Source organism: Balaenoptera ricei, chromosome 20, assembly GCF_028023285.1.
Source record: "Balaenoptera ricei isolate mBalRic1 chromosome 20, mBalRic1.hap2, whole genome shotgun sequence".
In the NCBI taxonomy this organism is placed as follows: Eukaryota; Metazoa; Chordata; class Mammalia; order Artiodactyla; family Balaenopteridae; genus Balaenoptera; species Balaenoptera ricei.
This window is the reverse complement of record NC_082658.1, coordinates 47,761,978-47,786,510: the sequence shown is the minus strand read 5'-3', so window position 1 is coordinate 47,786,510 and position 24,533 is coordinate 47,761,978. Positions and strand designations below refer to the sequence as shown.

The 24,533-nt window shown below is 53.4% G+C and overlaps 1 protein-coding gene across 1 annotated transcript; it reads right to left on the bottom strand.

Annotated features, from left to right (window-relative positions):
* Window positions 1-1,635: 1,635 nt before the first annotated feature.
* On the bottom strand, window positions 1,636-22,879 carry SLC13A2 (solute carrier family 13 member 2). Its single transcript, XM_059906776.1, has 12 exons — window positions 22,731-22,879; window positions 9,915-10,043; window positions 9,002-9,138; window positions 8,680-8,894; window positions 7,946-8,126; window positions 7,714-7,836; window positions 5,665-5,883; window positions 5,364-5,452; window positions 4,959-5,080; window positions 3,642-3,803; window positions 2,860-2,997; window positions 1,636-2,367 (listed from the first exon to the last, which is right to left on the bottom strand). The coding sequence occupies exons 1-12, from the start codon at window positions 22,830-22,832 to the stop codon at window positions 2,185-2,187; spliced, it is 1,800 nt and encodes a 599-aa protein (XP_059762759.1). The 5' UTR covers window positions 22,833-22,879; the 3' UTR covers window positions 1,636-2,184.
* Window positions 22,880-24,533: the final 1,654 nt, after the last annotated feature.

The following is a 24,533-nucleotide window of genomic DNA, read 5'->3' as shown; positions in this document are numbered from 1 at the left end:
CAGTCCGTGCTTCTTTATTGCCCAGCTAATGACAGTGATTAGGACAAGAGGTGCCGCCTGCCTCCCGTATGCCCTCCCGCCTGCTGAGGAGGATGGATTCTAAGCACCTGGGGGGAAGCCTGCCCCGAGCCCTGCCAGGGCACCCACCGTAGCCGACCCCTCCACCCTTAGGCCAGTTTCCATCCACCTCCTCGCCTGAGAAGGAAGGCAGGGCCAGCCCAGTCCTCATCCCGTGGGGCTGCTGTGTGATCTCAGTCCCCATCTGGCCCTCTCTGAGCCAGACTGAAGTGGAAGTGGAGAGGTCCAAAGGGGAGCTGAGAACAGTGGAGGGCCATGTGTCCCCTAGGAAGCACACCTATCTCTTCCCCAGCCAGGGCTGGACTGTGGGTACCAAACCAGGGTCCCGTAGAAAGTAGCAGCAGAGGGTCCTCCTTGCAGATGGGGCTGGGGCTACTCCTTAGGAACCCACTGCGGGTAAGCCACTGGTGGAGTCCCACCACTCTGGGCCTGGCCCACTCCCAGTGGAGGGGGCTGTCGCCTGGGGCCTTGTCGGGGGTCCGAGTGTGGGTCTGGGTGGGAGCCGTGATTTATGACTGTGCTTCATGAGTGAAGAATGCCAGCCTGGGGGTCTGGGATGGGGGCAGGGCCCCTCTCCCGACACTCCTCATTCTGCTGGAGGTCTGGCATGTCCTGTCAGGATCTCCTGTGCCCTGGGGGCAGCCATGTTCTCCCCCATGCAGCGGCCCCCTCCCCCCAGCCCTCAAACCCCCAGCTCTGGGAGTACTGAGTGCAGGCCCGGCCCAGGGGGGAAATCCAGAATTAAATCCTTTCTGGTTTTCTTTCTTCACGACTCATTTCCCTGTTTTACTGGGCGTGAGAGTGATGGTAAAGATCTCTTTTTATTCTCCCACTGCAGCAGAAGGGAACTCTTGGAAACTTCCATCTAGATGAACTTCCAGCCAGGAAGGGATGTTGAGCTCCCAGGATGGATGATGGATGTGGTGACATCCTTCCCCACCCCCACCTTACCTTGCCAGATAAATGAAAACTCTGGAATTCATGAAGGCGGAGAGGCAGAGGAGTGGGGGAGGGGAGGTTGGGAGGCAGAATGATCCAGAGCGCAGTCTGGTCCTGGACTCTGAAGGCCATAGTTTTGAACCTGTTCCTGTGAGTCTCACCTGTATCCTTCTTGCTGCAGGTTGCCATTTTGGATGAGGGTCCCTCTTTCTGGGCACCTAGCATGGGTCAGCCTGCCTCCCCTGGTCTGGTGGGACTGGTTTTTCCAGCTGGTGGAGGGGTCTGTGAGGAGTTGGCAGGGGCAGAGGGTTTTACGTAAATGCCCAGGGAGGGCTCTGGGAACGGGGAGGTTGGTTTTCTCAAAGACATGCAGGGAGTGGAATCTCCCAATTAGCCGGGCTGGGTGATGTCAGTGCTGCTTTCCTGGGTGGCTGCGTCCACTCCGACAGGCCTTGGCAGAGCTCCCTGGCCATTACCTTCTCCCTTGGGTGGGAGGGGTGCCAAGGGGGCCGCCATACAGGACAGATGCCAGGTCCCCTCCCAGCGTATTTCCCAACCTGGGGCCTGAACCATGTTGGGGACCAGCCCTGGAAAGTGCCGTGAAAAACCACCACAGACTCTACTGAAAGACTTTAATGGGGCTGATATTTGAACCTCCCCCCAGACCTGAGAGGCTGGGGAGAACTCAGTATGTTGGGCCGGTCCCAGAGACTGTAGCCATGGCAACTGCTGGTAGGCTTTGCTGCCCAGGCAGCTCCAACCCTGAGTTTCAATAAATAGAGGACAAAAGGGTCTGGTCACCCACCAAGCTGGGGAGACAAAGACCTGGAGTGCCAGACAGAGCACGCTGTCGTGTCTGTGACCTCACAAGTGTACATTGTCAAGCATACACCACCTAGGATCATCACACACACAAACCCCGCTTACACAACATCCTCACATGACACACCGTCTTTACACACACACACACACACACACGTACATACACATACACATACACACACTTTCCTCAGACACGTAGGACTGAGCTCACATACATCTTCCTTGAAGAGACACATGAGGTTAGGTATACATGTGCCTTTCTCTCAATGTTTGGCTTGGAGCCTGGGTTTCCCCTCCCAGCTCAGAGGAATAGGAACAAGGTGGGTCTTCCTGGCTTGGGCCAGATTATACCGTGGTATAGGGGCTAGGTGTTGTGATGTTTGCTTCGCTGACCCCACAGAAGCCTGTGGTGTTGGACTGGGCCCAGGAGGGGAAACTGTGCAGGTCGAACATGGGGATGCTCCAGGTGTTGATGGCCAGCGTGATGACCAGGACCCCGAGGATGTTGAGCATGAATCCTGCCTGGGCCTGGGGTGAGGAGAGCCAGTCTGAATGAGTGGGTGTTGAGCTGGGCCAGTACCCATCCCTTAGGTGTTCATAGGTGCTCAGGAGCTCTCTCACTAGCAAAACTCTCCCTGGGAAGTCCTCCCTTGGGTCTAACCTGCAGCACTAGGTGATGCCCCCACCACTGGCTTTAATCCCAGTGCTAACAGGGGAAAGGGGAGCTTCCAGAGCCCTGAGTCATCCTCTCTGAGTCCATATCCCTGGGTTCGGGTGCCTGGCATCTTGGTGCCTTCCCTAAATTCCTCACCCCTCCTCTCCCTCTCAGTGGCCTAGGGCTGGCAGGGCCTGAAGGTACTCCAACTGGGGATCATGTTCCAGCCTCCCCCGCTGCCACCCACCCCAACAGGGTCCACTCTAAACTCTGAGAATCTCAGCGACTTTCAGCTACTTTGTGGTCCACCAAGATGGAAAGACAGAGCAGGGAGTGCTGAGGCATTGGAGACCCCTGCCACTCACCATGTGTGTCACTTTGAGGCCTCCGAATGAGAAGGCGATGGCGTTGGGCGGGGTGGCCACAGGCAGCATGAAGGCCAGGGAGCTGGAAAGCGTGCAGGGGAGCATGACGTAGAGGGGGTGGATGCAGATGGCCTGAGACTGGAGGGGGAGACAGTGGGGCAGAGCTGATCTCAGCCCCGTCCCAGAGGGGAAGGCGTGGCCCCCATTCTCCTGCTTCCCTCTCTGAGGGACAGCCCCCATCCCCACCCCAATACACACTCTGGCCATGAACCCACCACTTCTGCCAGAAGGCACCTGGTGACCTGGAAAGGGCCCCTTGACCTCTCTGGAGGGGATAAGTGTGCGGCCCTGCCCTGTGGGGTGTGGGAAGGGGAGGGACCCATTAAACGGATCTCAAAGGGGCTTGTGGGTGTCATCATCAAAGGCTGCGGGAACGCTCCTGGAGCAGAAGGGGCTGGGGACGCTCCGGGGAGCAATTTCATGCTGTCACCTCAGGAATGACAAGAACAGGAGCTGGGCCAGGGAGGTGGGTGAGGCCACCAGTGAGCCCCATCAGGATACTCCAGGGGTGATGTCATCAGGGATGGAGTGAGTCAGGGGGCAGAGGGCCTTGGGGCCCAAAGTTACTGAAGAGCCTGGGGAAGGGTGGAAGCTCAGGGGTCCTTTCCCAGAAATGAGAGGAGGTGCAGACAGGTCACTCTGACCTTCATTCAGGCAGGGCCCCGGCAGGCAGTGTGGGCAGAAGGCTGCCTGGAGGAGGTGTGTCTGCAGGGCCAGCTCACCATGGAAGCCAAGATGGGCAGGAAGATTGTGGTGGTGGCCACGTTGCTGGTGCATTCAGTGAAGGTGGCGATCAGGAGGCAGAGGATGAAGGCAATGGCGGGAGGCGGCACACTCTCCAGCGGGGTCAGCTTGTCCCCCAGCCACTTTGACAGGCCCGATTCCTGTAGGCAGAGGAGGGTGGTGTGTGGGAGGCTGAGCTGCCTGGGGCCCCAGAGTCCCCTGCTGAGGCTCTGGGAGGGTCCTGCTCTTGCCCGCGCCTCTCTGGAAACTTCAGAGTCAAGGGCAGCTTGGGAGGGAAGATGAGACCCAGCTGAACCCTAGGAGCCCCCTCTACTGCTCTTGAAGGACGGTTGGGTGTGGGCAGAAGGGTCAGATGGGAAGCGAAGGGGCTTTCTTGGGAAACCTGGGGCTTGGTGAGAGTACAGACCTTTGACCCCATTTACTCCTGCTCTCCTGACCTCTCTTCAGGAGGTTCCTGGCCACCCTTAGCCCTCTGCCTGCCCCCTCCAGCCTAGCAGGTTGGGACAGAGGGGACCTTGCTCCCAGCAAGGAGGGAGAAGGGGAAGGGCCCTGGTAGAGGCTGGGAAGAGGCCAACAGGGGGACGGGGACAGTTCACAGGGTCAGAAGAGCTCCAAGGTCTTGCCTTGCCCACACCTATAATGCCAGACTGTGAGCCCCAGGGAGCTGGGACTTTATTATATACAATGTTGCCCACTTAGCACCCAGCACCCAGCACAGCGCTTGGCACAGTCAGTGAGCGCTTGATGGATGAACTAACCAATCCCTGACCCAGGAAAGCTCCTGTCCATGCAGTGAATGAGCTTAGCCAGAACACCGAGGGCTGGGGGTGCAGGTTCAGGGATTTCTGTCTTGGATGGAGGCTATGGGGAATGACGACCCGGTCCGCAGAGCCTGGCTGGGTATGATCATGGTGCCCCCTGGTGGCCTCAGCCAGCAAACTGCGTCAACCCAACGCCAGCCAACTACTCCCTGGTGCTAAAGCTTTGGCATTCTCTGTCCGGCAGGCGGTGAGGGGATGGACTGGGTAGTCACCGAGTACAGTCCCTGCTCACCGGAGAAGCTCGCCTTCTCTTTGGCTTTGAGAATCCGACTAGGGAGAGGTCCCTATGGCTTGTGTTCCCTCCCCCTCTCTTAGTGCTCTAACCTGTTTCTCCAGCTGCTGCAAAGGCTCTGCCCACCAGGGGGCTCCCGAGTGGGGGGTCAGGGCTCCCCTGTGTGGGAGAGAATCAGGGCCCCTCTTTCCCTGTCACAGGGTCTCCCTCAAGTGGGTGGGGGAGGGGGCGGGGTCTGTCACCTCACTGCCCTTGGCCAGGGCAAAGCCACCGCCCAGAAGGAGCACGATATTCCAAGGCATCTTCTCTTTAACTATCTTCCAGTTGAGGAGGGCAGGAGGGGCCTTCAGCTTCCCTGGTTTTCCTACTCCCCAAGCAGAAGAGGATGGGTCACCAAGAGCCAACAGGCTTTCCTTCCCTTCCCTTCCCCCCTCTGTACGGGTCTCTATCAGAGCTTAATACATGTAAGAGAGGGACCCTCAGTTCTGCAACATCGTGACTTTGTCCCTGAGTCCCTGTGCCCTTGGCAAATCACCCCAACTTCTCTGGGCTTGGTCTACTCCTGCCGAGTGTGGTCGAAGGGACGTCGCATGCCAGAAGGCGGGATCTGCCCAGAGGCCCTTCCCTGCCCCAGACCAGGTGCTTACCTGGTTCCTGAGTCAGCCCTGGGATCTTGGAGGGCATGATGAACAAAATTACAGCGATTAAGATGGCTACTGTCCCATCGGATGGCATGCTGCGGGCGGGGCAGGGAGGGCAGGCTTAGCGGCTTAGGGCTGCTCAGGGTCACAGGATGGAGGGGTGCTGGAGAGGAACCCCTCCCACAGATGTGCCCACCTCTCCTGGTAAGTTCCCCCCACCTCAACCCAGCGTTACCTCCTGTTCTGTGTTGGGGGCCCTGCTCCCTTCCCTCCTCCTGGAAGTATTCCTCCTCCCCACGATGCTCACCTTTTCCCATCCTCATCGGAAAAAGCCAGGTTACCCCAGCCGGTGAAAAAGCCTGGCTCCCGAGTGAACCAGAGCACCACCAATAAGACGAAGAGGGTGCTGACAGCCTTTTCTGCAAAGGTCATGGGGCCCAGCAGCTTGTGCTCTCTCCGGATGACTTCAAAGGCTGCTCGCTCTCGCTCCCTCATCTCGTCCCCCAAGCCACAGTTCTTCCGGAAGCTGCAGGTAGAGGAGGGGACAGCTCGTAAGGGCACCACGCCAGGCAGGGGAGCAAGGGGCTCTGATTGCCTGTGGTTTTGTTGTTGTTGTTTTGGCCACGCCACGCGGCTTGCGGGATCTTAGTTCCCAGGCCAGGGAGTGAACCAAGGGCCACAGCAGTGAAAGTGCTGAGTCCCAACCATTGGACTGCCAGGGAACTGCCATGAGTTGTAAAGGTTCCCAAGGTTCTGGAAGAAAAGCAGAAGACTCTGGGGTGTCCTGGCTCTTATTTAGCAGAGGGGAGGCTGAGGATGGGGGATTGGGTTTCCCTGTGCTTGGCCCTCTGTCCTTCCAGGAATTCTCTTGTGCTGAGCCCTCCCTCGCCCAGAGTGAGGAGGCCCTAGAGGCCTAGACCCCAGGCCTCCTTCTGGCCCTGACTCATCACTCCCCGCCTCCAATAGCCTTTCAGGAAATCCTCCCTTCCCTCTCTTACCGCTCTGGGCATCCTCTGCCAGCCTGGGCCCCACCCACACTGTCCTCTGAGGCACGGAAGTCTGCAGCCCACCTCCATGTGCTTAACTCACTTTGACTTTTAACTTTTCACTTGGGCAAACCTCAACTCCCCTGCTGGACTTGTGAGTTCCTCAAGGGAAAAACCATGCTTCACACATCTTTGAATCCTTTATGTTGCTTAGCACTGTGCTGGTCTCTTCGACTAACACTTTGCTTTGTACCATCCCCAACCTCAGTCCAGCCTCCTTGCACCTGCCCAAGCAATTTTACAGCAACGATGCTTAAAAACTCTCAATGGCTCCCCACTGCCTGGGCAGGATGGACAAATAACAACTTATACCACAATAACAGTCATACCACCACACTTAGCCTGTACTATAGCAGACATCACTAATCAATCCCAGACTTGATTCCAACTGAGCTCCAGCAGGGTCTCACATGATTTTCAACTCAGAGCTCTAGTGACTACTAGTAATCAAGGGCTGGAAGTAGGAATAAAACCTCTTTACTACTCTTGGCCTCAAGAACAAGGTCCATACTCTTTATGTGGCACATGAGATTCCCCATAATCTTCCCCTGCCTACTTCTCCAGCTTCATATGCTGATACTCTTTTTCCCTCTTTGCGTTTCAGCCACACAGAACTAGAGTTCACCCCAACCCAGCATGCTCTTTCTTGCCTCTGTACCTTTGTACAAGCTCTTCCTGCTGCTGGAATGACTTTACCTCGTTCTCTACCTGGCTGACTTCTAACTCTACAAGATTCAGTTCAGGCATCATCTCTGCCAGGGGACTTCTGGAATCTTCACTATCCTGGGCTGTGCTCCCACAGCACCCGGGCTTCCCTCTGTCACTGCTCCTACCTTATCATCACCCATTAGATGGTGAGCTCCAAGGACAGGGACTGTCTAATGCTTCTAGTGTTCTCAGTGCCTAGCAGAGGGCCAGGCACACAGTAGGAGCACAACAAGGACTTTTGTAACTGACCAGGCTCACAGCGTGTGCTTCTTAAGCACCTGCCAAAGGACTGGGGATTGTTATGGAATGGGACCTGGCCTGGGCATCAGGAGATCTGGTTTTCAATCCCAGCACTGACACATCTAGTTGTGTACCATGTCTTGAACCTCAGTTTGCTCATCTGATAGATGGGCTAATACTCTCCAAACAGTAATTCCCTCAAATGGGGGGGCCAAGTGCACAGCAGGGCCTTGGGAGGGAGAGGCCTTCTCACCGGGATGGTGATTATGCCCTTTTCCGCAGGGCTACCTGGGTACCCAACTGGAAGCTCCTAGAGGGTAAGGGCAGGCACCTGGGCAGCTCTTACCCACTCCACCACTTACTTGAAGCCTAAGAAGAGGAACTGCAGCCACACCCAGGAAAGCAGCAGCAAGATGACCATGGTGGGGAAGGCAAAGGCAAACCAGGAGGCGAAGTTCACCACGTTGTCATTTTCGGGGAAGATCCTGAAGAGGGATTCAGGCTGCTGTGTGACACTGCCCGGTGACCAGCCTGCTCCATTTGCCCCCCCCCACCCCAGTCAGAATGCAGACCCCCTCCCACTCGGTCACTCACGAGTTGACCTGGCCTTGCAGCACCAGGTTTGTTGTGGTGCCAGTCAGGGTGGCGATGCCCCCGATGCTGGCCGAGTAGCACACACACAGGCTCATGCCCCGGGTGAAGCGGAGCTGCTCCTCGTCCTGCTGTGCCTTGGGCTCCGAAGGAACAGGCGGGGCAGGGCCGTCCTGCTTGTTGTCTGGGAACAGGGAGAGCTCAGGTTGGGGATGGGCGCAGGGCCAGTTCTGGGGAGCCTGGTGGGGGCTCCAGGGCCTCTGGGGCACCTTGTCCCTGAGCAGCCTAGACCCAGGCTGGGGGGAGGGCAGAGGCTGCCTCCAGGTCTGCAAGGGCCAGCACTCCCTGGAGTCTCAGGCCGGAGTGACCCCCCAGTCACCACCTGGCCCAACCCCTCTTTTGAGAGAGGGAAACTGAGGCACAGAGAAGGGAAGAAGACTGTCCGAACCACACAGGAAGAGTGGAGCCTGGGCCCCTGACAGCCCACCCAGGCTTCCGCTCTCGGCTTGCCAGGGTGACCTAGCATCTTGGTTTGCCCAGGACTGAGGGAATTCCCAGCCTGTGGGACTTTTCATTTCAAAACCAGGAAAATCCCAGGCAAACCAGGACACGTTGGTCACTGAACTTCTTGCTTCCCTCTCCTCTCCCTAAACGTGCCAGGATGACTGCTCCTATCATGGGCATCGTCTCAGACCCTCCTCAAGAACTGAGGGTTTGGGGTCAGGGCCTGGCGTCACCTTTCTCATCAAGCTTGGTCTCTTCCTTCTGGGGACTCGGTTCCTGGAGTTCGAAGGCGGGGTTGTTCTCGCCCTCCTCAACATCCTTGCTCTTGGGCACCTTGTGCAGCTGCTCCAGAACGGCGTGGGCGATGGGCACCATCATGGCCGTGGTGGCCGTGTTGCTGATCCACATGGACAAGAAGGCCGTGACCACCATGAAGCCCAGGATCAGCCTGGCGACGGGCAGACAGACACGCTGGTGTTCCAGCATCCCTTCAAGGCCTGGGTGCCCAGAACACCGCCACCCCAGGTCCTCCAGACTTGGTTTGTGGGAACTCACAGGGAGGGCCGCACCCCGATGATGAGGAGCACGCGGAGGGCGATGCGCTTGTGCAGATTCCAGTGCTCCACGGCGAGGGCCACGAGCATCCCCCCGATGAATAGGATGTTGGTGTCCTTAAGGTACTCAGTGCTGACCTGGCAGGTGGGGACAGTTGAGAAGGAGGAAGGGGTTCCCCCGTGCCTCTGGGCTTACAGGGTGCCGACACTGATATTCCCGCAAACGGAGGTTGGTCCCCTGGGCTCTTGGACCCAGATGGAAATGGTCTTTGGATCATCTGCCATTTAATATTAACCAGTTTCCTCTCTTCCTGCCAAACTCGTTCTTTCTCCCCTCAGGAATGACTGAGAGATCATCTAACCTGAATCCACTCCCGTGGCAAGCCATTGACTGGGAGATAAAGCATTTAATGCTCTTTCTAGAAACTAACGCAGCAGTTCTCAGTGTGGTCCCTGGGCCAGCATCATCAACAACCTGGAACTTGCTAGAAATGAAATGCTTAGACCCTGCTCCAGATCTACTGAGTCAGAAACTCTGGGGCAGAGCCAGCAATGTGTTTAACTAGTTCCGCAGGTGATCCTGATGCACGCTCAAGTTTCAGAGCCACTGAACTAGAAGGACACAAACTCTTTAGCTGGCTATCAAGGCCCCCTTTTCCTTCCCTCATCTAGGCCTGGTTGCTCCCACTTTGAATTAACTCTTGGCACCAACCATGCACCCGGCATTTCTAGAATGCCTTCCCCCCGGTCTTCTAGTTGACTCCTCCCCCAGTGCTCCCTAACCTGCCAAGCAGAGGCAGGGACCCCTCTTCCATGTGCCCTGTCTGTGATGAGGCTTCCCCCGTCATCAGCGTCCTAGGGCAGACCCCCCTCCATCCCTGGGAGCACGTCTTCCTGTGGGTGGGGAGGCTTACCACGGAGGCACCCATTATGCCCATCATGGGGAACATGACGGTGGGGAGGAAGGCGGTGATAGCCAGGGGCAGAGCCTCGGTGCACCAGAGGAGCGCCATGAGGATGATGGTGTAGGCACAGTAGGCTTCCTGCAGGTGGGAGGGGAACAGCAAAGCTGTTGGAGGGGGCAGGCCTGTGTCCCAGAGTCATGTCACCTCCTGTCCCCAGAGAAAGCAGGCCATTTGTAACAGTGTGGGGAGAGCCTGTGAAACTCACAGTCCTTGATTCCTGAGCCCAAGGTCCCATTTAAAAATAGAAATAGAAAACAAAGCAAAGCACTCACCACCTTGTCTTTAACCTTGGGGGGCCTAGACATTATAATCCAGTCCCCCTGGGGACTGCAGGGGGCTCAGGTGAGGATCCTTACATGAGATGGGGGCTCATCTAGATGAAACTGGGGCCTGGGAAATGTGGATCCCTGCCTGGCACCCTGGCCTTCCCTGCTTTATCAAGAGCCTGTAAGAATATATTTATTTGTATGACGATTTAAGTAGTATTTGTTCCTTCTGCTAGGAGGTGAGTTACATGAAGACAGAGTCAATTTTGTATCTGGATCCTTGGAGCTCAGGACCCAGGAGGCTTCAGAGCAAATCTTTTCTGAATGAATAAACCACTGAAAAGTTTTAGGAATGGTGGGGTCTCCTTCCTAGTAATCCTGGCATGACCACTGTTTCATATAACTCCCCCATCCCCGCGTTGTGCGGGGAATTGTGGAGTAAACTCTGAGTCATAGTCTTGTGAGTCTTGGGGTACCAGAGACGCCCCCCCTTTCCCTCATGAGGCTCCCGAAGCTAGAAAGGCCTGACCTCAGGCCTGGGAGGGGACCTGGAGCAGGAATGAAGTCAGACAACCCCAGATGTCAGGGGCCCACCCTCCTTGACAGAGCCTCTCCGCAGGCCTGGGGAGGGGGGACAGGGGAATCATTAGCCAGAAGGAAGCCTCCAGGGAAGGGGGCGCCTGGCATTCGAGCCTCCTCGGGGCACCTGCCCACTCTTTGTTTGCCAAAGGAAGAGGCTGCCTGCTGGGACTATGGGCTGGGGGCTCCTCCTCTCTTACCTGTCTCAACTGCCCTGCCCCTCTTGCTTTCTCCACCTGGTACAGGCTGGGCTCACCCCTTATACCTCATGTTGTTAGTACCCTGAAGCTTGAAGGAAGGTCTTGGGGAGACGAAGCTGCTGTTTACTGAGTAACTCTTAGGAGCTGGGTGTTTTCACGTTTGTAGTTACAGCCATGGATGAGTGTGGTGGTCTTATGTTATAGATGACCTCCAGAAGGTATGTGGCTTGCTCAAGGTCACAGAACTAGGGAGTGGCAGAGCCAGGCTGGAACCCAGGCAAGGTGTGCAGGACTGCATAATTCTAAGAGCACTCCCCGAGTAGTCTGCATCAGTGGCATCCTGGGGGGTGGTGTGGCGCCCAGCCTGCCCAGCCAAGTCTGTCTGATGCCAGGCTCACTTTCTTTCCATGAAACTTCCACCACCTTTCTCACCCTGGACATGAACTCATTGGCACAAGGGGTGGGGCCACCTTGATCCTTGAGCAGAGACCCACCCCTCCTCCTCCCCCAGCAGGCGGTAGATTCTGCTGAAGCTGCTGTTTCTTCAACCATTTTCTCACCTGCAGTGTGCACAGCCTGTTACCCATCTTCCCCTGGGGCTAAGGGCAAGCCAGCCCTCTGGACCCTGGTGTGCCCCCCATGCCCTCACCCCACAGAATTCTCTGGCCAGAGACAAGGAGGGAGGCTGGGCCGGATGACTTTGCTGATTCAAGAAGAAAGCTCTGCTAATAACGACAGCAGAAGTGTCGTTAAGGACTACTCCATGCCAGGCGTGGTGCTCTATGCACTCCAGGTGGTTTTTAATCACATTTAGTTGCTCTGTGAGGTAATGACTATTGTTCCCATTTCATGGATGAAGAAACAAAGGTGCAAATAAATTAAGTAAATGTCTCAAAGTCACACAAATCAGCGAAGAATCCAGGCCATCTGGTTCTTGAGCCCCAGCTTTTTGCCTTCTACCCTGAGCTTGCTCCCGTGCTACTGGAGGGTGTCCCCCAGCCTCAGGTGCGCTGTGACCAGCAGGGTGTACGGGAGTGAGTTAGGGCTCTGGATCCAAATGGAATTGTCTTCGCTGGGGCCTGCCACTTCCTGTTGCCCGGCTCTGGGCAAGTTCCTTCACTTCTGGGTCCCCAACTGCACCCTCCAAAGAGAGCTGTGAGCACCAGCGTGTTGAATCTATGGCTCCTCTACTCCTTTACAACTTCCCTGTGTCCCTCTCCGTGTCTGTCCGTCTGTCTCTGGATCAAAACCCAAAACCACTTTCAAAGTTCCATTCAGAAGCTTTCTCTGGCCCTGGTGGCTCTGGCCCCGTGTCCCATCCCACCCTCCTGGGTAGTCGGTCCAACTGTAGAGTTAGTCGGTCCATAACTCGCTGACCTGCTCTTCCTGGTTCATGGGGCTCTTAAATGGGGCGTGGAATACCCAGGATTCATGAAGTTGGATGGGAAAACAATTTCATGTTTTAGCTAACATCTAACTAAGGTTATGAACAGAGGCAACAGAACCATATAGCTGTTGTTTTGTGTGTGTGTTGTGGCGGGGGGGGAAGGGGGGGTGCCTTGCTGTGCAGCTTGCGGGATCTTAGTTCCCCGAGTGGGAATCGAACCCGGGCCCGCAGCAGTGAAAGTGTGCCGAGTCCTAATCACTGGACCACCAGGGAATTCCCAAAACCATATAGCTGTTAACGGTGCTATGGGCGATTTTGTCACAGATATTTGATTGTGGCTGTCAGCTGTTAGGTACCTGCACAGATTAGTGGTTGCAATGGACCCAAAATATATCTCAAAATATTGTTTACATCCATCACTATTTTGAAATTATGGTAGTTATTATACCAACACTAGATCTTATTTAATGCTTTAATAAGGAAGCACCTGTATTTCTGAATTGCAATTAATTTTTTCATATTTTTCTAACTATTTCAAAATGGTTGGTTTCCTTTGTCATCCTATACATTTTATTTTGTGCATTTCAGAGCAGTATTCTGAGAAGGGCCCACAGTCTTCACCAGACAGCCAGTGGCATTCATGGCTCAGAAATGGGAACAGAACCTGGGGGATCCTTTCTCCTTGGCCCCGCAATGTGTCTGATTCCACGATCTGTATCCCCAGTGTTAGAAGTGGGAAGTCGGGAATCAGACCTGGGCTCCAGGGCCGCCTTATACTCTCTGCCTTGTTGCTCAGCTCAACGCATCTTGGGCTGGCCAAGCTCAGCTGGTGGCCTATGGCATGGGACCCAACTGGCTTACTCCCCAGTCATGCTACATTGCACGACTCCATATGCCATTGGCACAGGGCACAGCCTGCACCCTGTCTGAGGCAGCCCCTCCTGGAGCTCAGATACCAGCAGGGAAGAGTTTTCTCTTGGCGGCTAATGCTCTTCTTTCTACCTCTGTCAGTATGTCCTCCTTCTGCAGGCCAGCAGGCTAGTTGTTCCCCAGCTGTTCCTTGGCTGTAGAATGTACTCCTTTCTCAGCCTGGGCTCTGGAGGACAGGGGTCAACTTTCTTTCACCTCCCTGTCTCTAGCCCCTCCCTCTTTTGCTGGTGCTGGCCTGGGTCTATAAATCCTTCCTTCCCACTTGGGCCCCTGGCCCTGCTGTGCCAGGAAACTACCGTGGTCAGATCCCCATTCCTCTCTCCCCCGAGGCTGTCCCTGCTATTGAGGGGCAGGCACTGGGCCTCCTGCCTGCTCATCAGGCTTTCACTGGACAAATAACCTCTCTGCTCCAGGTCTCCAGTCCTGCTGGTTCAACACCTCCAATGCTCCCCTTTACTTCTCTCCAGCTCTGGGCCAATAGCCTGGTCCAAGCCCCTGCATCTGTTACCAAGATTTCTGCAAGCGCTTCCTTATTCACCTCGTAGCTTCCTCTTTTGCCCCTGAAATCTCTTCTTGCTGTAGCCAGAGTGATCTTGAGGCACAAAACTGTTTAATCCACACCCTGCCCCCCAACACACACACACACACACACACACACACACACCTCAAAGCAGCTCAAATCCCTGCAGGCTTTCCCACTGCTCTTAGGAAAATTTGGGGGCTGGTCTGTGCTTCTCCTCGTTGCTCTCTCTGGTCCAGCCACAGTGGCCCTCTTCCAGTTTCTCAAACGCTCCATCTTCCCTGTAGCCACAGGGCATTTGTATCTAATCTCCTCTCTTCCCTCCCCACTTTGCTCACCTGATGTCTACTCATTGTTGAGATCTTAACTCAAATATTCCTTTTCCAGGGAAGCCTCCGTGGGTTTCAGGAGTATAGTCCCCATTTTTCACAGCCTATGCCCCTGTACCTCTTCTGCAGAGCACTCATCACGGTCTGTAGTTAAACATTTGCTTTCACGAATTTCTCATGATGAATATCAACCTTTGTCGCCAGACCATACTCTCCAGGGAGCAGGGTCTGGGTCTGTTTCTGCTCACACCAGCAGGGTGCCTGGCACCTCTACGGAGCTGACACTGGATAAATGAGTGAAGGAATGTCAGACACTGGGGTACAGACATGAATCAGAACTGGCCCCGGCCTTCAGGGGGTCTGAGTGTCCTGTGTGGGCTGGTCCGTAGTCACGGCGGGCTGCCTGGTAAAGCCAACAATGAAGAGAAGAGATAAAGCCTCAGATGGCTTCCAAACCCCAAGGCTGGCAACTTTCTTCTTTTGTGATAGGAAACAAGGGTCAGAGGTCAGAAAACTTGAGTGCCCAGGCCCAGCTTTATTGCCGCATGTCCTTGGGCAAGCTATTTAACCTCTCTCAGCTTTGGGTTTTTTTTTTTTTTTGATAAGAAATATTGAGCATTTCCAACTATACACACATTACTGTCTTTTATGCAGGGTCCTTTTCTACAAATGAGAATAAGAGAAACACCCTCCTTGCTGGGTTATTGTGAGGATGAGGGGTGTGACTGCGAAGGTCTAAGCTGTAAAGGAGTGTAGATGGCAGTGAGCCGATGGCTGGGTTGGCCTTGGCACAGAAACCTGCTCCCGGGCTGCTGGGGAACCAGGGTGGATGCGTGACATACAGATGAAGATGGTGGTGTCAGGGAATCCAGGGTAGACTCTGGACACTGGGTGTGGGCAGGGTGGGGACCTGTGGGCATCACGGCCTTTACCTGTTACGGGCACAGAACAGCCTGTGGCCATTGGGCAGCAGCGAAAACGCCCACAGTCTCAAAGGTGTCACATTTTATTCGTCCTGGTGATTGAAGGTTAGCCCCGGGGGGGGCTACTCCCACTGCCCCTCTGCGCCTGGCAAGTAGGGATGCTGCTGCGAAGTGAGGCAAGGCCCTGGGTGGCAGCCAGCACCACTGCAAAGGAGAGACCAGAGAATGGGGTCCCAGAGAAGGGACCCCTTCTCCGAGCCTCCCTCCATCTGGGCTGAGGAAGACTTCCAGAGAGGGCACACTGAGCGGGTACTGAGGGATGAATAGGAGTTCTGTGGGTGGGCAAAAGGTGTTAGCGTGAGGGAGTAAGCACAGAGGGAACGGAATGAGGCATAAAAGATCAAGATACATTCTTGTGGAGTAAGTGATGTAATGCTCGGAAAGAGCCTCACCTGCCTGCCGTGAGAGGAATCTAGGACTTTATCTGGAAGACAAAGGTGAAAACGGGAGGCCCTTGAAGGATTGTAAACCAAGAGGGTGACACGGTCAGGTGAGGGTTTCTATTAAAAGATTACGCTGATGCTGCCATATGTGTTTTTTTAAAATGTGTCCACAGGTGTTTGTATACCCATAGGAAAATCTCTGATTCGGGGATTCTTACCCTTTTTTGGTACCAGGATTCCCTTGGCAGCCTGATGAAGCCTTCCAATTCCTTCTTAGAATAATGTTTTTAAATGCATTAAATAAAATGCACAGGATTACAAAGGAAACCAATTATATCAAAATACAGTTATTAAAATATGAAAAAATGGGTAAGATAGTGATATAATGTGACTCTTTCTTAACTACTAAGCTCTTCACTGGCTAATGGCTACTGTCATTTCAAAGTCATGGTTAACATAATATGTCAAGGGATTGGCAACAGCTCTCAGACGATTTGAAAATATCTCTGATTCCTACTGGTGGCAAAGTCAAAAATATCGCTCTTTACTATCGCGGTTTGTTGTCTACATTCATCACAGAAGGAAATGTTTCACTCTTTTGTGCTGTTGGACTTTGTGCAATGTGCATGTGTCACCTAATTAAATAAATCAATCACCTCAAGATGAAAATAGGGGGCTTACACCTGCGATAATGTGGCAGGTGGATTGGCAGACATAGAAGCTGGGAGGTGACAGGTGGCCATGCTGGGATATCCAGTGGGGAGACGACAGGGGCTCAGAGAAGTCATGGCAGTAAAGATGGAGAGAGAGGACAGACTCCAGAGATGTTAGGAGATGGAAGACAGAGGGTTTGAGTGATGGCTGCTGGGGCGGGTGGGAGGAGGAAAGCTCCAGGTGCCTTTCCTGAGTGTCTAGGTGCGTAGTGACCCCAAGGAGAGGAGCCATGTGACAGGACTTGGGGAAGAAGGTGCAGAGTGGTCTGGGTGTGTGTGTGTGTGTGTGTGTGTGTGTGTGTGTGTGTGTGTGATATTCATTCCAGGAATAATAGGCCCATCCAAATGCCGAATACCTTTGAGAGACTAAACATAAAAGGCGACAATGGCCAGTCCATACGCAAATATATGTCCTACAATCTCTGCAGCAAACAGCCCTATAGCCAAACCACCACCTCCCTAGCAACTGACCCCAAATGGGCAGGATTTGCTCAATGACTGCCAGCCTCCTTAATTTTCGATCCCCACTCGCTACCTCCACTTCCAACTCAGGACTAATCAGCGAAAGGCAAATGTGCTCTCGTAACAATCAGAGAGGATACCCCACTTCTAATTAGCCCCCCTCCAGCTTCCCCCTGCCAACAACCTCCAGTCAGTGCACACCTGAAGCCTTCCCTCTTTCCATTCTAAAGCGTCCCCACCCCCTGCCTTTGAGGCTCTGCCGAAAGCAAGGATGGAGGCTGATTCCCTTCCTAGCCTCACCTGATCTCATTTGAGTGATCTTTGTTTACTTCTGCACCTTAACGTGAATGCGTTTGTTGCATCATCTTCTGCTTTAAGAGGCCAAAGGGGAAAACAATGGGTCTGAGTGTCAGAGAAAACAAAAGTGCGGGGGAGAGTCCTGACATCACAGTTTGGGCCAGGACCAGGGCCAGGCCCGCCTGTGTCCCCTAAAGAGCAAACCAGCAGGCGGGAGTTGATGAGAGAAGCGTTCCCGCACTCCTGTGCATCTGAGCCCTACAACTGCCCTGGGCCCTGCTGCTGAATTCCGTTCAGGAAACCGTACTGCTAAAGAGTCTCCTTTGCTTTCCCATTCTTGACCTTCACCTAGCAGGTGCTGGAAGTGTGGACATGATTTGGTTATCTGGGGGTGAAGTTCGAGTTGGGGAACCTTCTCTCTCTTCTCCAGGGATCTCCCTGGATTTGGAGGCTGGCCCCTACTCCCAGGACCTTCAGAGGCCAGAAAACCAGACTTCACGCGGTCCAGTGCTGATCGAGGCCACACTTAGGGACCACACCTCACTGCCCTGGGGGTGTTGACCAGACACACCCCGCGTTCCTGTTTCATTGGTGGGAACACCAAGGCCCTCATGAACAGGAGAAGTAGTCTATGGAAATAAGTCAGGCATCTACACGATGCCCGAAACACTGTGTTGTGTTTTCCGGGGGCCCGGAATTCAGACAAGGGGCAGAGGGTTCAGGGAAGCATTGTTTATCAGGGAAGATAGAGGCAGGCCCCGGAAGCGAGGTCCAAATTCCTTGCACAGTTTTCATGCCCGTAATCCTGGTCTGTCTTTGGGGTTCAGGAATAGCTTACAGTAAGGGTATTTTAGTCACACAGATTTTAAAGTGCATGTGCACACACACACCTACTGTTCTTATATCCTAGGAATGCAGGGGATTCAGAGTAAGAAATCCTGCCCTCTGTTCTTACTGTAAATACAGTCTGGATTTCAGCTAAGCTCTGTTCTGGCAAACATGACACCACGGGCAGATAGTTTTCACAGATGATTCTTTTGGGTCCTGGGAGGTATTTGCATTTTCGACTCTAACTTACTAGCTCTTTGACCTTTGAGTAAGTATTTATCCCTCGTGACCCTCAGCATAAAATCCTCACTCCTTCCCCGACGTTATAGGGCTGACATTGGCTGGCCTCTCCCTACCTCTCTAAACTTAACCTCAGTCATCTTCTGCTCGCTCAGGTCCACATGCCGTGCCGGCCTCATTTATCCCTCCACCTTGCCAAGCTCACCCCTGGCCTTGGGTTTTGCACTACGTGTTCTGCCTAGACGGCTCTTGGCCCAGAGCTGTGCTTGGCTGGCTCTTACTTGCCAGTCAGGTCCTAGGGGAAATATCAGCACCCCAGGAGGCCTTCTCTGATCACCGCATCTACAGCAGCCCCTCCCCAAGCCATAGTCACGGCCTGCTGTATGGTTTTCACTGCATGGACAGTATATGCTTTTTGTGTGTCCCTCCACACACCCCCGCACCCCCAGGATCGCAAATTCCCCTGAATCCTACCTCCCACCCTCTGCACCTAAACTGTACCTGTCACACGATACTTGTTCCCTAATAAATGAATGAGTGGATGAGTGAATGAGTAGATGTAAGGTTTCTGGCACACCGATGGTGCTTCTTTGGTATCTGGTTGCAGGGTTGGGGAAGCACTGAGAAGACTTCAGGCCTCACTGGCCCCCAACCACTGGGACCCCCCAGTGGGCGATGGGCATTTCTAGGATTCTGTTGCTGACTCCTCAAACACTCCTTACTATTTCCAATCCCCACGTCTTTGCTCCTGCCATTCCCTTCACCTGGCCTGCCCTCTACTGATGCCTCTGACTGTTGAAATCTCGCTCAGCCTTCAAGGCCCAACTCAGATTCTCCCTTAACTCAGTTGGAAGGATTTTCTCCCTCCCCTGAGCTCCTGCAGACTTCTGGCTATACTCCGTGTGGCATGAACACGTGGTCCTCTAGATTGAAAGCAACTTGAGGACAGAACATCTGTATTCCTTTTTGGTAACCCCCAGCACAGAGCAAGAGCTCGACAGACATCCCAGACTGAACGACAGTGGAAGGATTGGCTGACGGCTGGATGGACATGACGGTAGATGGCTCAAGTGGTGACTCTGCATCCTTAGACAGCCTTAGCCAAGGCCAGATTCCAGTCCAGACTTTGCCTTTTTCTAGCTGGGACTTGAGGCAAATTCCTTTATCACTCTGGGCCTCAATTTACATGTCTGTAAAATGGAGACAACAGTAGTAACCTCACAGTAACTCAGAGGTTATTGTGAGAAATAAATGGGTTAGTGTTTTGAAGTGCTTGGTACAATGACTAGCACACAAAAAAATACTGAAGAAATGTCAACAAGTATTATGTGGACACAGGTGTGAGCCTAGTCTGGGCCTCCTCTTTCCCGCTTCAGGGCCCAGGGGCATGGAGGTAAGCTCGGGATCCACTGCAGAGAGCAGGGACTCAGCAGAAAGTCACAACGGGGCCCTCTTTGCCCACATTCATTCATTTGACAAATATTTGTTGAACACCTACTATGTGCCAGGTACTGGGGGTTCTGCATGGAAAAAGACAAAGTCCCTGCCTTCACGGAGCCTACATTCTAATGTAGGGGGGTCAGAGAATAAATAGAAAATAAAGGAATACATCATTTCAGAGAGTGAAAGCCCTTTAAATAACAGGTGTTTGTAATAAAGAATGACTGGTGCTGCTCAGAGAAGCCTTTTCTGAGGAGGTGGATTTCAGCTGACATGTAAGAAGTGAGAGGGAGGCCTCTGGGAGAAGAACATTGCAGGCAGGAAGATGAGCAATTTGAGGAAGAGAGAGGCTGGAGAAGAGCAAATAAGAGGTAGGATACGGGGCAGGAGCCCCCGACGACTCGTGGCTACCCTGAGAGGTCTGGATTTTATTTTAAGTTTGACGAGAAGCCTATGTGGGGTTTTAAGCAGGGTAGTGATCTTATGTTTGGAATAGATCATCCTGGAGTTTGGGTGAAGAACGGTCTGGGGACGTAGAGAACAGACTTCTGGTTGCCAAGGGGGAGGTGGAGGTGGGGGAGGGATGGACTGGGAGTTTGGGGTTAGCAGATGCAAACTATTATATAGAGAATGGATAAACCACAAGGTCCTACTGTATACCACAGGGAACTATATTCAATATCCTGTGATAAACCATAATGGAAAAGAATATAAAAAAGAATGTACATATATGTACAACTGAATCACTTTGTTATACAGCAGAAATTAACACAACATTGTAAATCAACTCTACTTCAATAAAAAAAAAAAAGAATGGTCTGGGGAGGAGTAGGGATGGGAGAGAAATGATGGCGGCCAGGACCAGAGTGGAGGTAGTGGAAAGCGATTCCATTCAGTGTATTTTTGGCGAAAACACTGGTCAACAGGACCTGCTGGTGCTTGTGGAAGTGAAGGAAAGAAAGGCATCAGGAATGGCTCTGAGGTGGACGGTTGAACCATATCTTGATGAGTAAGATCACGGGGGGCGTCAGCTGAGATGAGTAATCAGGGTTGTGATCTGGATATGCCAACGTGCACGCTGCGTGAAAGGAAATGTTCGGCGGGGAGGTGTCCAGTGTTAGTTGGATAACACAAGTTTAGAAATTAGAGCTGGGGTTTCAGATTGGGGAATCATCAGCATAGAGATGCTTTTTAAGGCAGGAGACAACAGAAGATCACCTGGGGGAGAGTGAGGATAGGGAGAAGGAGCCAGGAAAAGTGGTCAAAGGTAAAGGAAAACCAGGAGAAGCCAAAAGAAGACAGCATAGCAAAGAGGAGGTGACCAGCTGTGACAAACGCTGCCGAGTGGTTGAGGAAGGCGAGCATGGAACAGGGGTTTGGTGACACGGACGCTGATGGGAACTTGACAAGAGCCCTTGGTAGGTAGAGTCTTGGAGACTGGAGCTGTCTGTCTAAGGAGAGACGGGTAGTGTAGTCAGTCTCTGAGGCCTTTTGTGAGAGAGAGCAGAGAAAGGAGGTATCTGTGGAGGGACTGTGGGACTGCAGGAGGGTTTGTTTGTCTTTTAATGTGAGAGGGATTAGAGCTTGTTTGCATGCTGATGGGAGAGATGAGGCAAAGAGGGAAAAGTTGATGATGCAGGAGAGGAGAGGATAATTACAGGAGCAAAGTCCTTTAGAGGGACTGGTATCCAGGGCCCCAGTGGAGGGGCTGGCTTCCACAGATGGAACCTGGGACAGTTCATCTGAATCAGGACAGGGGAGACAATGTCTGTAGGCGGGAAGCAGGTGGCAGGGAGGGGTACAGCACAGGGAAGACAGGGGCTTCGGACACGTCGCACTCCCACAAGGAGGCCTGGCTTCTCATACTGACTCAGGCTTTCCCGAGTGACCGAGGGCAAGTTTCTAAATCTTTCTGGGCTGTACCTTCTTGGGGAGTAAAATGGGAATCACAGTTCCTGTCTGTCCTTCCTTCCGGGATTAACACACTTGGCTCAGCCTGTCTGGAAACTGATCTGATGGGTCCCTAGCATAGAGATGCCACTGGCTTTGGCATGGGATGAGGGTCATCTCAAAGGTCAGCCAGGCCCTGTCACCTACCAGGAGCTGTGCCACTACCTCCCAGTTCCTTACCCTTCTGGGATACCTTGAACAAAAATCTTGCCTCGATTTCCCTGTCTGTGACTAAAGGAAGCAAATGGCTCAATGGGCAAGTGAGGGTGGGGCGGTGGGTGTGGGGTGAGGCCAGGGCCAGGATTCGGTCTCAGCCTTCCGGAGGCAGGCAGCACAGGCTTTGTAGCCCGGCCACACCCCCAGCTCTGCCACTGCCTAACTATGCCACTTGCCAGAGGGAGGTTTCCTGTGAAGCTTGGACTTCAAGGCCACCTCCTGGACCTACCCTTCCCAAAGTCCCGTGTTAATTTTAGATTCATAATTTTGTCTTCTTTTACTAACAAGGGGGGCCCCAAAGTGTATACTATCTGACCTCCAGAAAACAGGTTCTGCCCTGGGATTTTGGATGACTTAACTTCACTTTCCCCATCTGTAAAATGGGAGTCAGACCTGCCTCATAAGATGGGAGAGAGTGTTCCTGGGTACATGGTACAGGGTATGCAGTGGGGGCTCCAGTAAATGAGAGCCGAAATTATGACTCCTGCTGCTTGCATGGGGGTGGGCAGGAAGCAGTGGCATTTGCCCCTCCATTCAAGGTGTGCAGCTGTATTGCCCACTGTCAGGATCTCCTCGTTCAATTCCCACCCCTCCTCCGCAGGAGACTTAGCTCTTGGGATCACAGGTGAGTGCCTTCTCTTTCTGTTTGTACTCTTAACTGCACAAACTGCCTGAGACCAGCTTCCTCCTAATCCCCTTCCTTCCCTCTCAAGCAGCTAGCCCGGATCATACCCTCCCAATCAACCTCAACTGCTTCCATCTGCACCTCCTTTACGGAGCTGGTTTCCTGCCTCCCAAGGGAGTAGATACCAAGTGCACCTAAGCAATTCACATTGGGCTCCTACTACTGGGTGCCGAACAAAAGCCCCCATTGACCTCTTAGTCCTCAGGCCTCGGGAGGACCAGGAGGTGACAGCCTAGGCTGTCAGGCTAGGAGGGATGAGTGGGTGATGCTGGTCCTGAGGATGCCCAACCCCAGGGCCAGACGGCCCCTCCCCTGCTCCCTTGGAGCTTCTCTGTGCCCAGGACCCCACGTCCTTACCTTAGTTGGGATGAGGATGGGCAGAGGCAGCAGGATAATGGGTAGGAAGAATACAATCAGGTAGAAGCGATAGGCCCACAGGCCCTGCCAGCAGGTGGTCATGGTGTGGATCCACGTGGGCTGCCGGGTCACCCTCCAGATCCAGGGAACTGCAGGACCGACAGTGCAGCAGGTAGGCGGCTAGGCAGGCTTATATAAAGCCGCTGGAGGGTTAACCATTGACCCACCCTGGCAATCAGAGTGTTTTTGGAGTCCGGGAGGTGAGAGTAAGGAAGAGGGATCTGCAGGAAGTGTAAAGATCAGGAAGACTTTGCAAAGAAAAGGAGGAGGGCAAGATCAAGGAATAAAGCCTTCAGTTTCTTTCAAGAAGTTGAGCCCAGAGTTAATTCCTTCTGTGTGTGGGCTACTAAGGGCTGAATATGGAAGGAGCAGGAGAGGGAAGGGTGCCTGGGAAGCCCCACAGCCGGCATCCACAGAGCAAGACCCAGAGCACCCTCCCCAGCCCAGGCCCCCTCTCTCCTCTTACTCCTCCAAAGAGGAGTTCTCTGAGCAGTTTATACAGGGCCTTGGGTGGGGCAGCCCAGCCTCCAGAAACATCCTGCCCTCTGGGGATTTCCAGTCTAGGACTGAGGAAGGGCTGGAGCAAGCCCTTCTCCTTCCAGGTATCAAGGAAACTGTCAGAGCCACTGGAACTGACCAACTCGTATTCACTGTGTGCTGTGTGATGCACTGACAATTATATTTTTGGCTGCGCTGTGCAGCATGTGGGATCTTAGTTCTCCGACCAGGGCTTGAACCTGCTCCCCCTGCCCTGGAAGTGCGGAGTCTTAACCACTGGACCGCCAGGGAAGCCCTCTGCACTGACTTAATTTGGGAACAGCCACTTCCTTGTTGATGTGTTGATGTATGATAGGTATACAGTAAAGGTTCACTTTTGTAGGTTCTTCCTGGCCCCCACTCCCAACCCCAAGCTCCCATGGAACACTGGCAAAGATTGTTTTATATTTTGGAAACACATTTAATCTCTCCATCCATCCATCCATCCATCCATCCATCCACCAAACAAGTATTTGACACTGATTATATCATCAGCCCTGGACTCGGTGTTAAGGATGCAGAGAGATTAAAATGCTGCTAGTAATAGTTAACATTTGTTCAGCATTCAGTACAAGCTTATTAGTTTACTATTTCATTTACTCTGTACAACCACACCAGGAGTTAGGTGTTACTATTCCATTTTACAGTTGGGGTAACCGAGGCCCCAAGACACAAGCCAGCCAGAATTCAAACATGCTTTAGGAGTGCCCTGGGGAGGTCCAAACCAGTATGGCAACTCCAGGTGAAAGGAAACAGTAGGAGTATTGAGCAAAAGCTCTTGGAAAAGGTGACACCTCAGTGAAGACTTGAAGGCTGAGTCTAACTTGGCCCCAAGGTGACAGAGGTATGATCACAAGCAGCGGCAAGAGTGAGCCAAGACCTGGAGGATGGAGTGTGTGGATATATCTACCCAGAGCCTCTGTCTCTTGCTACCCTCCCACCTCCCCACCCCAAACAGCTCAGAGTAGAAGCTCAATCCATATTTCTGTTGATTATTCAAGTGTGATGATCTGTGTGCCGGGACAAGAAGGCAGGGTGTCTCAGGGAGATGGTTTCAGGAAGTCAACACAGCCTGGGCAAAGATGTGAAAGGAAGAAGGTTCTGAGTGGTTGGAAAGTGGGTGTGTGGGACCAGGTCTGAGAGCTGGTGACCACGTTTCCAGGGAGTACAGCAGCTTGGCCTGGGCGGCGATGCCAATGAGATTCT

Excerpts from the sequence above, each read along its gene's own strand:
- SLC13A2 (XM_059906776.1), bottom strand. The coding sequence starts at position 22,832 with ATGACCACCTGCTGGCAGGGCCTGTGGGCCTATCGCTTCTACCTGATT. Across the intron at positions 9,139-9,914 it reads GCATAATGGGTGCCTCCGTG|GTCAGCACTGAGTACCTTAA; the intron begins GTAAGCCTCCCC and ends CCCACCTGCCAG. Across the intron at positions 2,998-3,641 it reads TGCCCATCTTGGCTTCCATG|TCTCAGGCCATCTGCATCCA; the intron begins GTGAGCTGGCCC and ends CTCCCCCTCCAG.